The sequence below is a fragment of the Abrus precatorius genome, unplaced genomic scaffold, assembly GCF_003935025.1.
Source record: "Abrus precatorius isolate BTA unplaced genomic scaffold, Abrus_2018 Scaffold7, whole genome shotgun sequence".
Taxonomy (NCBI): Eukaryota; Viridiplantae; Streptophyta; class Magnoliopsida; order Fabales; family Fabaceae; genus Abrus; species Abrus precatorius.
In genome coordinates, this window is record NW_020874417.1 from 3,982,101 (window position 1) to 3,999,826 (window position 17,726).

The window sequence follows — 17,726 nt, forward strand, 5'->3', positions numbered from 1 at the left end:
TTACATGTTTTTTTATGAGGTAGGTTACATTCCTTAGTAGCTACCATCCATGAGAAATAAGGAACAAGTGATCTAGAGAAGTAGGCCATGAAAACCACCAAATAATATGAAAATGAAATCTTCTTCACACATCCTTCCGTGGAATAAGATGAAAATCAATTTTAGGTGAAAACAATATATCATAAATATTATTTAAAAAAAACAGCTTTTTTCCCCCCAAAAAGACAAACTTCCCGTCTGTGTCAGACCATATCATCACATAGCTTGAGTGCGTTTCACTAAATAGCATGACATAGCCAAAAAGTCAAGTGTACCAAATTTCACAAAAAGTAGTAAAAAGATATAGGAAAATCATTTTCACATGAATGGAGGAAAATATTTTTTTTAATATTATATATATATATATATAATAAGAATATTTATATAAGAAATTTTTATTAAAAATAACACTATATATTTAAATTTAATTCATTGATAATATTAAATATTATAACTTTTATTTATTTAACAAATTATGACAAGATAAAGATATAATATATTATGTGAAAACAAATAATATAAAAAACATGTCTAAAAATATAAAAGTGGAAGATATAATTATTAATATATGTTCCTAGCCTCTTTCTCCACCAAGACCACAAACACAGAGAAACAAGAGAGCAACCATTGTAAGAAACGGAGCAGAGTGTGTAGGGTGAAGAGTGAAGAAAGGAATAGTGACATGAAGCTATCCACGAGACCCATTTCGAGTCCGGGTCGAACCGACAAGTTCCCACCACCATTGATGAGATTCCTCAGAAACAATGCAGGGAGCAGAAGCAGAGGAAGGTCAAGGTCCACCACCATGTTCCTTCGCAAAAAGAACACCGCCATTGAAACCCAAGAACCCTCTTCCCCCAAAGTCACTTGCATGGGCCAAGTTCGAGTTAAACGCTCTTCCAAACACTCCTCCGTCAGAAAAGGACGCTCCGTCGCCGGCGCAGACGCCGGAGCTCCCACCAAACGCCGTTGTTGCAAGTGGGTCCCAAATGCTCTGTTTTTTCACCGTTTAATAAAACCCGGTTCTTGCTTTCACTGGCAGTGCCAACCCGTTTGGCCCAATTGGGGGTTCTTAAGAAGGAAAAAAAAGGTTTCAAAATTCACTGAAGCTTCACCGAAAACAGAGTTGAATTTCAGGGGAAGCTCTTACGATGAGTCAGGGGAAGAAGAATCAGAACATGAAGAAAGAGTTATAAACAGTGCTTTTGTTTCTAACTCTTGTTCTACGCCACCGAGGAACGCTTTGTTATTGACGAGGTGCAGATCCGCACCGTACAGTTCTTCGTCTCTGGCGAGTAGGTTTTGGAGTGAAGAAACAGGGGTTGAAAGCAGAGAAGCATCTGAGAACGAGAGACCCAGTTCGCAGAAAAGCCCGAAGTTGGAGCTGAAGTTGCGGTTTTTCAAAGAGCTCGAGGATTCATTGAGGGAAAGAATAATGGAATCGGAAAAGGTTCTGAAGAGAAGGGAAGAAGCAGGGGAAGACACTGTTCGTCCTCTTGTGCTCACGAGGTGCAAATCTGAACCGGCGAGAATCGCAAAGAAACTTGATCCTGAGGTGAATAATTTTTGGAAGAAGACAAGGTTGGGTTTTGCTGATGCTTGGTTTCCACATGGTTTGTGATTATTCTAATCTTATCTCAGTTACTTGTTCTGTTAAAAATTTTCTTTCTTTCTATTTTTAGTTTATCACCTTATTTTGATTATTACTGAGTTTGATATAGTTATAAAAAAAGTTTTTATTTTTATTTTTATTTGTCATGATATATTTTCTCCTTTATGGAGCTGTAAGAGAGAATCTCTATGGCTCTATGTAATATGAAAAGGTTCCTCGGAACTACACAAGAGAAACACGGAAACTTGTCTTCGAGTTAAAGTACTCACTCACTCCTTCAGTTCTCAAGGATGATGGGTTAATAAAAATAAAAGCCTTGTTGGTTCTCAAGTTTAGAGTGCTGTTTTTCTCTGCTTTTTCACTTTACTTGCTTCTGATTTTGCTTTTGTGCTTTGTTTTTCTTGTGTTGGGGTGCAATTTCATTTCCTTATGTCGGTTTTCGTTTGTTAGGCATCTTTGGATACTCTCATTTACCAACTTTGTTCCTGCTAGAAAACTTGGCAGTGGAGAGTTTATTTAGTATATTATCTTTTATAGTTGAATCGCATCATAGTTGAAATAAGATTCGTGAGGACCTGAATGTGCTTATATTATTTTTATTTTAATTCTGTCATCAACATGAAGTGCGTTTAAGCCATTAAAATATAAATCAAATGTGTAGCTGTGCACGCTTCAGGGTTTAGAGCTGATGATGATAAAATAAATTAATAATATTGATATTGGTAATTTCTTATTTATTTTCTTAAGGCTTGGTTTGCAATTTTCTTACTCGAGAACAAGGTACAAGGTGTGTGGCCTCATAATTCAATTTTTTTTTATTTAAAACATTAACTTTATAAATTTAAATTTATTATTAGTCTCGAGATCTAAATATTGTCAGTGACAAAATGCTAATTAACATATAGACAAGAATAATGTCATATATGCAATACAATTTCAGTTAACATTTTTTTTCCATCTATGACAAAGTTGTTGTCATCGCCACTTCTATGACCTTATAACGCTTTTCTTCAAAGCATATAGTTTCAAAAATTAAATAATAAAAAATTTAAATATTAAAATTATTATTAGCAATTTTTTTATAAAAATTTAAAAAATTACGTGGCCTCTGCCAATCCAAACAGGATAAGAAACACATAGGCCAACGTCCAGTATGGATCAGGTACCAAATCACTTTGCTTTGCCTTATTACTTTTGAGAAATGATACTATTTTCAACATACTTTTGAATATGCTTTTTATTAAAAAAAAAATTATTAATTTGTCTAATTACATTAGTTTCGTGTTTTTCTACATTTTAATTAATATTTTTTTTATACTTTGTAAATATTAATAAATTGTATAAAATTAGAAAAATATTTATCTTTAAGCACACTGAAATTTTTTTAATAAAATGAAATCAAATCCTCTTCAATTAATGTTGTGAATAACTCATTAATCTAATCCTAAAATGAATCACGATCGATGTGCAAGATAATTGTGTGCTAAGGAGTGTCTGTCCATTTTATCACAAACTCGTCTACTAGTAAAATTATTTTAGTATCATATAATATTATATTCGTGTGCAAGAATTAGAGCATGTTTTTTTATATTTTAAAAAATGTAAACAAACACAATCTTAGTAAGTTGCATTGAATTATTAAAATTTCACTTGTTAATCTAAAGTAGAATGAAGTGTAAAGAGTGCAATTTATGTCCATTCATTGGTAGTCTCATTCAAAGAATCAAATTGGTTATAGTTCGTTAAAGGGACCATTGAATTTTTGAAAGCAAATACCATGTAATTTGCTGGTTCCCCTTACATTGATTTCTGGTCTAAAAAGAAAAGGTTGGGAAGGTTTTCATTCTTATCTCCATAATTTAGTTACCTTAAAATAAAGAGCTTTGTTATGTTATTCAGATTTTATATTACTATCCTTTTTTCTACTTAAAAATTGTTTGAAAGTTAATTTTTAGAAAGAGAAGAGAAGGAGAATACTCATGTAATATTTGAAGATAATTTTTAAATAAAAAATAATTTATAAACTATTTTAATTTCATATATTTAAGTTTCTCAAATTTAAAAGTTTTCTGATAACTCCTTTCTTCTTCTTCTTTTTCTCTTACTTTTCACTTTTCAAAATTTTTCTTTTCTTTTCAAACTCCTAAACAAAGTCTAAATTATTAAATATTTAGTATTTATTAAATTTCACAATTAAAATTTTAAATTTATCAAAGATGATCGAAAATAAAATAATTAATCATGTTTTGAAGATGACATTATTTAAATTTAACTTTCTCCCTCTCTCATTCTGATGATAATAATAATATGCAATTTTAAAAAATTTACATGAAATAGTTAAAATATTTAAATAAAGAAAAAATAATGAATGAAAGGACTCTAATTCCAAATCTATCTATTTATGTAAATGAAGTTAATATGACGTAAGACACAAAAATGTTAGGGGGTACAAACTTATGGATTAATAGCATGTGACACTAATTTATTTAGTTTAAACAATAATGCAATGAAATTGACAAGTAAAAGCACTTTTTTATTTAAGTTTATATAAAGTATGCTTCTATTGGATTTCTATATAGCAATTTTATCATTTGATTGAACAAATAAGATTATTTATCCATAGGATGAATTATAAAATCAATTTTGTAGTTGTATGACATGTAAAATATATAATTAAAATTAACTTAAATACAATTTTTAGTTGCATTTAATGATTTAAATTTTTAACAAAATGTAAAATATATAAAGACTAATGGATAACTAATTTAAGTGGTGCATATATACTTTTCATTTTGTAAAGCTTCAGATATAAGTATTGCACATAGACATAAATTGAAAGAACTAGTTCCTTCATACTATAAAAATAAAATAAAAAAACAATTATTTTTCCAAAATTGCTTAAGCAAATCCGTACTTAGTCGTCAAGTCAAATCCTTAATTAAAATTTGAAAAGCATGTGATGAGGTTTCCTGGGTAGTGCAGGCAACAGCCAACAGGCATGCCCCCAGTCCAGCTATGAAGTAGTTGTTTATATTGCCCCAATTCCATCAAACCTATCTCCTCATTTAAATCATTAACTAGTGGATTTCAGGTAACATCAACACCACCATTCAACTTTATTTAAATCTGTTATATAGAGATTATTATGAGAAATAAAAATAATCAATATTGATCATTACATTATGTTTAAAAGATTCAGATTTAGAGATGAATGTATATGGTTTTTCTAATGTGATCATATAACTATCTAATTTAAAAATTAGCCCAAGTTCAGATCCTTAGCCTGAATTAATTTTACGTCTCACTGTCATAAGTATTTCAACCAACACTTTGTCATGAGCTTTAGATTCATAGGGTGGCAGAGATTTCCATCATTTGGAGCCATTTACTCCATGAACTTATATAATTATTGAATATTGAAATTGATAGGCCCACTATTTATTCCCAGACCAATCTTTTAGAAATTTGGAGTAAGATTCTATAATCAATTAATTATGATACAATAGGCCCACTATCACTTGTGTTACATATAATCCTTTATCATATGGTTCTTTCAGAAATATGAGAATTACAAGGTATACATACACATAGTTAGCTGTAGGTATTAATATTGAAGTTTTGCATGGAATCAACCATCTAAAATTGTAGAGGGTCGCTACCGAAGTTGTCTAAACCTATGTACTTCATCCGTTGGTCATACAATAAGTCTCCTTTTTGACATTAGTCAAAACTAACTTGACTCATATGGTTATAAAATTTAAGAGCCAATGATTTCAATTAATAATTTCCTGGATTACATTATACTTATATATACACAAAAACCAGATGGAACTCAGCATCGAAATATTTTTAAACATGCTCCTAGTTTAAGAAAAGAAACCAAAACACGCAAGCAATGTTGAATATTTCTTCAATTACGTTAACTTCTTGTACAAAAAGGACAGTCACATGTTTGGTGAAGTGACAACTTCTTGATACATATTACATACGTTTAAGGGTTCAGGTCTTTTTTTTTTTTGGGTGAACAAGTGTTTAGTCTAAATATGTGAAGTGTGACACTTATTTATACACAAACACACAGACAAACACACCATGTCCCTCTTCATGACAGACTTCAATCATACACACATGGTGTTGTCTCAACCATACTTCATCTCCTTTCCCTTAACTAATTTAATGACCAAGCCCAGACCAGTTTTATAGATTGGAAGTTTAAGCATATAAGAACATGGTTCTTGTTTATATCCTAAAATTGAGTTAAATTCAATCTCATTAAAAATTAGGAAATTTAAAACATTTATCTGAAATCTTTTTCAAAATCAAACTTACCCAATTAATAGTTATGTTTCGATTACAAAACTCTTCCTAATACACACTTTCCCAAATTAATCCTTCGGTGTAGTTTGATAGAAAAAAAAAAAACTTTCATTTCAAATATTTCTAGCTAGAAACCTCGTTTTCAAATAGATTTTTTGAGATTTTTTATTAAATCTATTTAATTGTTATTCATTTTTTAAATATTATATTTATAGTTAATTACTATGAAAAAGTTTAGTAATATTTCAATTAATTACTATAAGAAAGTTTTATTCTCATCTAGAAAAGTACAAAAATTTTATTAATACTTGTTCATCTACACATGTGAAAAACGTATATCCCAAATACTAACTAGTACCTTAAAGACCCTAATTAAGAAATTAGAAAAGTTTTTTATTAAAAATATAATTAATAATTTTTTCACTTTAACATTTTCAATCGACATTAATTAACAAGATCCGACTTACATTATTTTTTAAAATACTAAATAAGCCTGACATCAAGAGAAAATCGACATTAAGAAAAATTATTAAGTAATTTTAAATCATCACATATCATTATGCCGACAAGTGATAATTTTTTTTATTAAAACAAAGAAAATTAAAAATATATAGAAATTCTGCAACATATCACATGATAGTTGACTAAACTATAAACACGTAGAAGTCTTGACCTGCTAATAATTTTTCCAATAAAAAATCTAACCTCAGATGAACAAATGAACAAGGGCATAACATGAAAGAGAATTAACCTCGACATGTGTGTGTTAAATATGGGTATGTTATATAGAAGCATTAATGTCCCAAACCAACAATACAGCACCGGCATCATGCAACTTATTGCTGTGTGAGTGTGTGAATGGCTAAGATTTCAACATGTTGCCAAAACATAAAGCTGAAAAAGATAAACACATGAGAGACATTTGCTTTCTGAGCCTTAGCTGTGATTCTTCCACTCAAGTCCCCACCACTTCTAATAATTCATTAAAACCACTCTTTGATTTTTCCTCCTTATAAATGACCCCAAGCCTACCCTCTTACTTCTAATAGTTTAATCATAAAACTTGAGAATGCCACATATGGAGCATAGGTCTACCTTCACCATCTGCTTCTTTCTCTTCATTCTCATCCTTGCTCTTCCTAGTTTCTCAGAAGGTTTGCATAGCTTTATTCAAACACTCCCTTTCTATCTATCTCGCTCTCTCTCTCTCTCTCTCTATATATATATGCATGTTTTTACTATATACTATGTATGATTAATTATAAATGTTATAGGGGAATCTAAAGCATTGGATTCAGAGATTTATGAGATTGATTATAGAGGTCCCGAGACCCACTCGTCGGTGGTTCCTCCTCCGCATCACTTCCGTGGTAAGGCTTATTCAACTCGTCAAAAAGGTTCAGTCACAGAAGCCAAAACTTTGGGCTCAAGGAGTACTACTTACCCAGAAAATAAGGCAAGTCTTTTATGCTTCTTGAAATTCATTAAATTTCTCTCTTTACTACTGAGTATTCATCGTCATCATCATCATCTAGGATTTTAAAAATCAAAGTACATAGAACTAACTAATGAATGAATAGAAAATGTAGTATCCAATATAACTTTGGCAGTTTTTCCATTCGTTTGAGAATAATTAAGATGTCACATTTTAAAACTGTTTTTCTGTTCTTTTACACTATTTACTTTTGAAATTAGTAAAGCATTGAGTATTTTTTAAAAATTTGTTTTTAATCGCTAATAAATTATGTTTAATGTAGTCTATCATTTTCAATAAAGTTGTCGATCACTTTTATAAACCAAATTACCAATATTATATAGCACACCTTCCAACTTTTTTTCTTTACTTTGTCAGTAAGGATAATTTTGAAGTGTTTAGATAATTTTTTTATTAATTTAACAGACTTTTTGAATCTATATGAATTAGTTTAAAATCACTTGTAAAAAAGAATAGAGGGAATGTAATTTATAAAAGTATTAGTCTTTTTAAATAATAAACTTTTATAGTATATTGATTCCTTTATTAAATTATTAATAATTTAATACAAAAATTCAATATTATCTTTTTACTTTATTAGTGCTCTTTTATTTTCTTTAGTAAAATATAATTAAAGAATAATATATTTCGAAAAGTAATAATCTTTTTACTTTTCAAAATAATAAAATTGAAGCAATTAAGATTTCTAAAATAAAAATAATTTTTATGTAAAAGGAATAATAAACGGAACTGCTTTTGCTACATTTCAAAGGTTATTGATCTTTAATAAAAAAAAATTCTTTACTATAAAATGTTATTTTATAAGGCTAAGAACACTGTAGTTAAAATATTAATGGCAAAAGATCGTGATTTGGATTTTCGATAGAAAAGTGTCAAATCATGATTTTAATGAGAACGTCTATCTCTTAGAACTTTAATTAATCTATAATTTTAAATTTTAAGTTCTAACTAATATATACTTAAACTAATAATTATTGGGTGAGCTAATTAGTGTAGTTAGGTGTTTATAAAATTACTAAAAAGGTTGAAGACAAACATAAATATAAGAAATAAGACAATAAAAATGCTTGAAAAGAAAAACAGCAACAAAGATATGTCTAAAACTGTAGCAAGGAGACACTTGGCAACTTGGCAAGTGTTGATGTCTAAAATTGACCCCAAAAAAATAGTCACTTTAGTTTTTTTTTTTTTTTTCAAAACTAGAATATAGAAATATAATAAAATAAGATATAAAAAAAGGGGATTACATTTAAATTTTGAGAAAGATATAAAAAAAAGAAGAAATAAGAATGTGAGGGAGGACCACAATGTTTTAATAAAATAAGATGCAAAAGAGAAAAAATCAAGACAAAATATGAACTAGTTGGAAGAGGTGAAAGTTGGCGTTTGTGTGAGGAGTGGGGTTTTTGTTTAAAAGATTTAAATTTATTATTAACTTAAAATTAAATATTTTAAGAAAATGTAAATATAAATTACAAAATTTATTTTAAAAGAATAAATCTTATTTGAAATTTAATCAAATTAGTTTTTTTTTGTCTTGCCACGTATTAAGACACGATGAGTGATGCCTTTTTCTCATGGAACACATTGGATGCGTTATGCCACGTGTCAATTTCTAGACTATGGTGCACATTGATGATGCAGCATGCATGTGGAACATAATGCTGATATGTTACTCCACAGTGACCGTGCCATGTGGCATCCTGCATTGATATGGTACATTTTAATTCTGGGCATATGTTGGTGTCCCATCATATCACGTGGGGTGATACATGTTTTTACGACGTGTGTATTGCATGCATATAAAATATCTTTAAATTATAAACTAATTTTTTTTATAATAATTAGTAAACTATTTTAAACATATTATTTTAAATTTTTATATTATTTTGATGATAAAATCCATTCAACATATCAATCTAGTTTTATTTTTCTTTATAATAATAATAATAATAATAATAATAATAATAATAATAATAATAATAATACAGTTAAGTTAAGTTTGTGCTAACACACACTTAACCCTTCACCATCATCATTATTTCTGAAAAGAAATGATAATTGGTAGGTAAATTCAAAAATAAATATTAAATTATGGTAAAGACATGTATTATAAGAAAAAAAAACTCAATAGAAAATATACTCACATTAAAAAGTTTCAATTTTACATTAAGTGTAAAATATATTAGCTCTTAAAAACATGTCCCTTTCTATATTTAATAAAACTAATACATTTTAATTCATCATCAAAGAATGAAATACAAGACTAGAAAAATAATTTGAGGAAAAAATCATTCAAACCCATATTTAGTTTGTTTTTAAAGTAATTGTTCCAACCTCCTTTATTATACTTAATGTTAGTTCTTATGATTAGTGCAGGTTAAGAAAGTACATGGAGGAGGACTTTAGAAATTAAAAGGACTATGACTTGGATTCGTGCTCTCACACTGAATAACTTTTGTTAGAGAATGTAATGATTGGAATGGCGATATGTTGTGTCATTATGCTCTGTCATGTGTATAATTGATGATAGGAAAAACATGAAATCATCATTTTAGGAAAAACAGTTTGGGCTGAATGATTCAACAATTTATACTGTGAAACATTATCCGGTATGAGTGGCAATTTAATTCTTTAATTTATTCATGTATAAATTCATTTTATTATAAACAAATTAATCAATTAATCAGATTAAATTGTCATTGTTATAATATTATTTGATAAACACTAAGCCATTTAATATATTTTTATAAGTTAGTAAATTAAGTAATCCAAAATATATTGATTGAGTCTTTGAGGGAAAATTCTTAAATTATACAGTATTTGAGTATATAATATATATATTAAACTTTATTTTATAAAAATGTATTTTAAAGTAAAATAATTAAATATCCATCTATAAACTTGTTATCTAGAAGGAATTTATTGACCGTAGATGAATCGCGCTATTAATTATTGATTAATATTAATTATAGCAGTTTTATTTTCAACCTTCCCTACCAATAAACATTCAATAAAATTGAAGCTTTAAAAAAATTTCCTTTTTTTTTTCTCAATAATACTTAGGCTTTTTATGTATTTAATCGCGAGGTATGTAAACGACTAAAGTATGTCTAAAATGAGTTCATTGATAACAAATTTTAGGATAATATTTTAAGCATTTTTTAATTATAAGTTGATAATAATAATTAATAGCGACTAAAATTATTGAGCGAAAGCAACAGATAGAAGTTTAGATAATAACATGGAGAAGACGGTGATAGCCAAATAAGGGTGTAGGATTGGGGAAATTGGTGGATGACAGAAACATGCAACCGTAAGTGCTTCTTTGGGAACCACCTCCACAACAGGCCACCCACCCTTATCGTCTCAAAATTAATGCTTCCTAAAGCCCTTCTTTTATATTACATTAATAAATACTCACTAAAAATCAAAGCAGTGACAGAATTGACCGTTTTCAACCACATTCAATTGCAACGAAAGCAAAAGTGCATAGCACACACCCTCTGTCTTACAGGATCTAATATGGTGTCCGTAATTGAGTGATGCTACCAAACAATTAAGATAGAAATGCCACCCACGTTCCATGCCAACTCGGAAGAACACGCTCATTATCAGGATAATTTTTCAGTCTCAGTACATACTCATTTTCTTAAGTAACAACGCTCGTTTTTACATTGTTAGCTTTTTCTTAATTTAAATTTTTAAATTAAGAATACAATTACTAAATAAAGAAAAACGTAATATAGGAGTACAAAAAAATTACTCCATTGTCGGAGCCATTAAAGCCATTGCTGGAAACCAGCAACAGGAATCCGCCCCTCAAGAAAAGAGAGAGATTGGAAGAAAATGGCATCGTACGAAAATTAAGAAAAATGAAAATTAACAAGCATGGAAAGGAGTGACTATAAATGACGATGATGGGTTTGGATTAATTGCGTATCAAAGTATGAATGTTGATGAGAGTATGAACGAGAAACCTGTCAAGACGGAGGATTTCAATAATTAGATTAAAAAACCTATCAAACTATCCTAGTTTTGGACATACATGTGAGGACAAATACAACAAAAAGGGGCAGATTTAGTATATTCTAAAACAATGATAGACTTAATAGCTTGTTTGATTGTGTTTTTACTTTTTAAAAATCATTTTGCAAAACAATTTTAGAAACCTGTTTGTGATAAGAAAATGAAAAACAACGGTGTGTTTGAACACCCACTCTCCAAAAGTGCCGTAATGGCCCCTTGAAAACCATCAAAAGTGGCAAACTTAGCTTTCCCAAAATCATAAGAAATATCCACTACCACCCCAAAATCATTCACCTCTTCATCTAGGGGCTGTAGTTGATGCGGAAGAGGTCAACGGTAAAAGAAACAAAGGAAGGGTTGGTGGTAAAGTCATAAAAACAAAGATCTGAAGTGGTAATGGAAGTGTTGGGGATAGAAGGAAAGAAATCGAAGTAAACATTGTCACTGGCGGTGAAGGTTGCATTGAAAAAGGGTTTCCTCTGTTTTAATGCGTGTTTCAAACCTAATAAAATCATGTTAAATTAAGTTAAAAGCTATAATTTGTAGCATTGAATTATTAGTTCATTTCGAACGAGAAAAAAAAAGAAACTAACTGTAAGTTTGTAACTAAGGAGAATTAAGCCCCCTCCCTAAGAAATTGAATAATCCAAGGGCAAGCGAAATGATGAGTTAACCATGAAACCAATTTGTCCCAAATATGTTGCTTAAGTACTAATTTATATGGTCAAAATTTAAATCAGTAGCATATAGGATAACGATAAACATTAACATAACTCTGGAGACCATAGAATGTGAATTTTTTTCTGAAGAGTATAATTTAACAACACAGAATATAAAGTGAGTAAAAGTCTACTCTCCAGGTGCAGAGATGCCTTGCTTCAGTTTCTCCTTTTTCATCTTCTTCTTTGAGACTGGCTTCTTTTTTCTTGGAGGGAGTGTCTTCTGTGCATATGTGTACAATACATAATTTCCAACGAGGAATATCAACAGCAACCCCACAACAAGCAGGAGAACAATTAATCCTGGGTTGAAACCTTTTGAAGAAGAATCCTTAATCACATTTCCCTATAACAAATAATAAGAAGACACTTCCATGAGGTCATGTAAAAAAGCAATCAAGAAAAAGAAATTACAAAATTAATAATCAATATACAGGAATCCAATTCACCACCGCTAACAATTGTCAATGCCATCCAAGGATAAGATAACATGTAAATTATAGTTTTTTCCAAAGGAGAGCCTCTGTTTATTTCAAGGGGAACATCCAAGCAGGAGAAAGGTGATTTTATATGACTTAGTTAAGGCAGAACTTTTTCTTTTAAAAAGAATATTCTCCATGTAAATATTTTATGATTGGACTTGATTGAGATTGGGGATAAAGGTTTATGACATTCGAATATTGGAAGAGGCTACTTTGTTGCACAAAGTGAATTTATAAAATTGCAAGCTGTTTTACAGAGAATTTATCAGAAATAATAACTTGCAACCTATTGTTAGAAGGAGTAAAACTAAGATATACAAAAATCAGCACAAGTCAAAACTAGAAACACAGAATGCTACAAGCTTGCTCAGAATGCTGTTTTTCAAAAATGCAAATTGGCCTCAATTAATCATATCTTATTGGTTGAAACGCTATTGAATTGATACATGAAACTGCAAATTGGAATGTTAATAAAAAAAAACGAGCTTTATGCATTCAAGGATAGGTATCTCCTTAAAAGATTGTCCCGTTTCATTGAGTGAAGAGAGAAAGAAAATATTAAAAATTGAACCTTGTCTTGTATTCATGTTAGCATCTAAAGCATTGATTAACATAAACTCAAATAAAAATGCATTGAACAAACCGAAGAATTAACCCACACATCAAACAATAATCTTTAAGAATACCTAATGGAATGCTCACACAAGCAGGCAATCATAAAAAATTAAATAAAAATTATTATTATTTATTTTGAGAAGAGCATTTGCAATTGCATGAAAAATTAAAGCAAAAAAAAAATGCAGCATATTAATTTGTCAATGAATGGAAGGATATGAGAATGAGAGATTCACAATTTGGATTTATGATCCGTTTTGATGAAAAAACGAATGACAGAAACAGAACAAAGAATAGAAAGCGAGGGAAAGAAGTACCACACGATCGAAGGAAGGAGGAACTTTATCGACGAATTCATAATCGTCGGCCATGGATGAATGGCGGAATCGAAGAGATCGGAGGGGTTAGGTGGTGACGCTGTTTGTTTGCTACAAACGGAGAGAGACCGCTTCTCTAGAAGGTCCCAAGGTTTCACAAAATTTATCAACTTTTCACCCATTCTCTCTCTTTATTTCTTTTAAATATTATCTTAATTTAAGACTTTTTTATTTTTATTCAATAAATATTAATAGAGTTATTATGAAAATATACTTAGAATTTTATTAGTGTGATAATATGAGAATAGGGATGGCAATGGGTAGGGTATGGGTAGGGTACTACAATACCCATTCTCATACCCGCGTTTTAAAAAAATACCCGTACCCGGTCCCATACACGCATGGGTATGAATATTAATCCCCGTACCCGTACCCTCTGGGTACCCGCATACCTGTCTTGTACCCATTACCCGCGCTTGTTTGAGAAAAAATATTTATAAAAAAAAATATGTTTATATAATTTCACATAAGTAGCATAATAATACAAAAATTCAATATGTAGTTGCCAAACAAGGTACAAATATAGATAAAAAACAAATATTCAAAGATCATAAATGTTAAATGTATCTTAATATAATAATTTTCTAAACTAAAATTCTTAGAAACAATAAGGAAAACTAAACACACAAGTTACTTGTCAATGATAATCCTATCTTGTGTGAGATTTGATTGTTGGTAATGTCAGAACGACAACGAAATAGATTTGTACAATGGTTATCCCTTCGTGTGGGATCACTTAGTAACCTCATGTGACGACATTAACAACTAACTCTAATGAATAACATTTTATAGTTTTATTAAGTTTTAGCGAGACAGACATTGAGAATGAGAATAGAGTTAGAGTCGAGAAGTTCAATACTAACAATAGAAAGTTGATACATAAAATATTTTTTTTAACTTTTGAATTTGAAATTGTAAGAAAAATAATAGATTTAATTAAAATAATATAATATAATTAATATATATATATTAATACTAGTATTTTTTAACTCATATACTATACAAAAGTATTTTATCAAAAATATAAATTTTTGAAAAATTATTTTAGTGAATTAAATATTTATAATGTATATAAATTTTAAAAAAAAGAATTTAAATAAAAGATAAATAGTTACAATAAAATTTTATAATAAAGAAATATACGTGTATATTAAAAAAAATTATACTTTTTTATCTTAAAAAAATTAACAATAATTTTTTATATTTATATCTTTTCAAAAACTTCTTTGAATGTGAATAAATAGTAAGAATAATATTATTTAGATTCAACAGATTATAGTTGTACTTGTAATACATATGTTACATAGAAAAATATTATTTTAAATTAAAATATAAAAATAAAATTTAAATATTATTAATAAATAATAAGTTTACGGTAATAGTAGGTGATTGTAAAATTTATAAAATATTTATAATATATTTATTATTTATCATTCACTTTATACTTTAAACATCAATATGATTTTATTAACAAAAATATTTGTGTAAAAAATATTTTATGTGTATCATATATAAATAATATTTTAAAAAAAGTCAATCTTATATTAACTATGTAATAATTAAATTGTGTTAGCCTAATTAAATGATATAAAATAGTAAATAAATTTTTCTATTAAAAATATAAACCAAAATAAATTTTTTGGTTTATTTTATTATTAAATATGTTTTTATATTAATCTTATATAACTTCACATAAGTAATATAATAATACAAAAATTCAATGCATAATTGTAGAATAAAGTTCAAGCATATATATATATATGCGGGTATGGGGCGGGGTGGGTACATAAATACCCATACCCGCACCCATCCCCATTAAAATTTGCGTGTTTTTACCCACACCCATACCCGTACCCGTATAGCGGGTAAATACCCTACCCATTGTGGGTAAATTTTGTGGGTGCACATCGGGTACTTTACCCATTGCCATCCCTATATGAGAATGAGATGAAATGTTCAATTTTTTTTATATTTTTAAGTTATTTTTTAATTAACAAGATATGTCACTCATCTTATCTAATTTTTTAGTATGGAATTGAGGTTTGAGTTAAAAACAAATAAGATAAAATAATAAACTATATCTAACTTGTTATTTTGACTGACATCAAATATAAAATAAGTTAAAAATCAATTATATTTATATTTTATCATTTTTTATGCTATTTTGTTTACAACGGCAGCCCTTAATGTTATTAGGAACTTAATAAATTATCAAGTTTCCCTTTTAGATGAAGAAAAATGAGGGTAATTCATCATGTAAAAATAAAAAAAATAAAAGTCATTATATCCCATTGAATATTTAAAGCATGCTTGACTTTGACTGGTGTTGAAAATTTATTTTAATTTTTTTCTGGTAATATTTGATTGTAGAATGCTTTCAACACACAGTAAGCTAATTAAAATTCACAATTAAATACTGTCAGAAAAAATTAAAAACAATTAATACTTCCTAAGTATTAATGATTAATAATTATTTATGTATTTTATTTAATAAAACTATGAATACAATTAGGTAAATTATTTTCAAACTTAATTAAAACAAAAAAAAATTGTCAGGAATAATTTTTTCATTACAATGAAAGTATTTCTATAAAAATAATTTTATTTAAAGTAAACATATTTGTAATATGGTGGATTAGTTTTTAGTAAAAATTATATATATATATATATATATATATATATATAATTTGAATTTGAGGCTTTATTTATAATAAAAATAAAAATATATTATTTCAACCGTTCATTCATTATTAAATGTGGTTGCATAGTTGATAAAACAAATCACAATTCTTTTCAATTTTAAATGCAAAGTAAATTAATACAAATCTCACACTTATCAATCAAGTTTGTGTTGGCTAAAATATTTATGTGGGGTCTAACTTGATAAATTTCAATTATCTTTTGAAAAGTTAGTTTAAAGTTTAATTTGGATAATTTTTACAGAAGAAAAAATTAAATATACAAAATAAATAATTTTTTATAAGTTAAAAGTAATTTATATTTCTTTATTTTTTTATAAGCTTTGAGAAGCTTTTATTATTATTTTTAATTTAAAAAATATGTTGTTTTTAATTTATAAAAAGAATATTAATTTTTTTATTTTATAACTGTTTCTCTAAAAGTCTCTGCAAGTTTACCAAAATTGAAACTAATTAAAATAAATTATCAAATCAAATTGCGTAAGAAAGAATAGAATTAGTTTTTCTTAATTTGTTGGTCAATGAACTAGTCTAGTTTAGACTGGTCAATTTTTTTTTTTCTCATGAACTGGTCTTTTTTTTTTTTCTTTGGTACAGATCATGAACTAGTCAATTGAGTCAATATTTATTTTTGTTTTGAAAATTGGGTCGATTTGAAAAAGGCTCAATTAAACTTATGCTTGCAATTATGATTAATATATGCCGAGGCAATATATTAATCACAATGAAAATATGCCAGAAATACAAAATTACATTGATATAATAATTACTTTTTAACGACAACAATGAAATTTTAAATTTATTTATTAAAACAATGTATTTAAAAATTAATTACTAAAATAAATGGATTCAATAAGTTAGACTAGTGTTGAAAAAAATATATTATACATTACAACGTGACATGTATCACACGTTCAAAATTAACATGGTGTATGCAAGGTCTTAGTGTTAGAATTTTAATTTAAAATTTAGTTTCTCTTCTATTTTGACTAAATTTTAAAATAAAATTTTAATTCTAATTTTACATTTATTAAACATACTTAGTTTCTTTCACTCAATATTTTATTATATTATTAAATTTACCAATTTTAATAATTAACTTCTACATAATATTATTTTGATAAGTAAACTAAAACTGTATTATCGTGGTAAAAGTGTCGATAATTATCCTCAAACAAATACAGTTAATATCAAAGAATATTCCTTTATCAATAATTACTTTAAATAAAACAAAATTTGAGACAAAGAATTTATAATGTAATTAGGTATATAGTTTATTTAAGCGTTTATTTTAATATTTTTTTTTATTGAAAACAATTAAAAATAAGAAGTTTTTTAATTA

The 17,726-nt window shown here is 27.8% G+C and overlaps 3 protein-coding genes across 5 annotated transcripts; 2 read left to right on the forward strand and 1 right to left on the reverse strand.

The window, feature by feature from the left end:
• The first annotated feature begins 650 nt into the window (after window positions 1-650).
• On the forward strand, window positions 651-1,740 carry LOC113873451. Its single transcript, XM_027511576.1, has one exon. It carries the CDS (start codon window positions 722-724, stop codon window positions 1,658-1,660), a length of 939 nt encoding a protein of 312 aa, XP_027367377.1. The 5' UTR covers window positions 651-721; the 3' UTR covers window positions 1,661-1,740.
• A 5,289-nt stretch (window positions 1,741-7,029) lies between these two features.
• Window positions 7,030-9,950, forward strand: LOC113873749. Its single transcript, XM_027512043.1, has 3 exons — window positions 7,030-7,122; window positions 7,243-7,424; window positions 9,843-9,950. Exons 1-3 carry the CDS (start codon window positions 7,038-7,040, stop codon window positions 9,870-9,872), a joined length of 297 nt encoding a protein of 98 aa, XP_027367844.1. The 5' UTR covers window positions 7,030-7,037; the 3' UTR covers window positions 9,873-9,950.
• A 2,268-nt stretch (window positions 9,951-12,218) lies between these two features.
• On the reverse strand, window positions 12,219-13,787 carry LOC113872865 (DNA-binding protein S1FA-like). Of its 3 annotated transcripts, none has more exons than XM_027510722.1 (2): window positions 13,629-13,787; window positions 12,219-12,542 (listed from the first exon to the last, which is right to left on the reverse strand). In XM_027510722.1, the coding sequence occupies exons 1-2, from the start codon at window positions 13,677-13,679 to the stop codon at window positions 12,342-12,344; spliced, it is 252 nt and encodes an 83-aa protein (XP_027366523.1). In that variant the 5' UTR covers window positions 13,680-13,787; the 3' UTR covers window positions 12,219-12,341. The 3 variants fall into 3 exon arrangements, with proteins under 3 accessions (XP_027366523.1, XP_027366522.1, XP_027366521.1); XM_027510721.1 differs by having other exon boundaries at window positions 13,626-13,787; XM_027510720.1 differs by having other exon boundaries at window positions 12,222-12,557; window positions 13,626-13,787.
• Window positions 13,788-17,726: the final 3,939 nt, after the last annotated feature.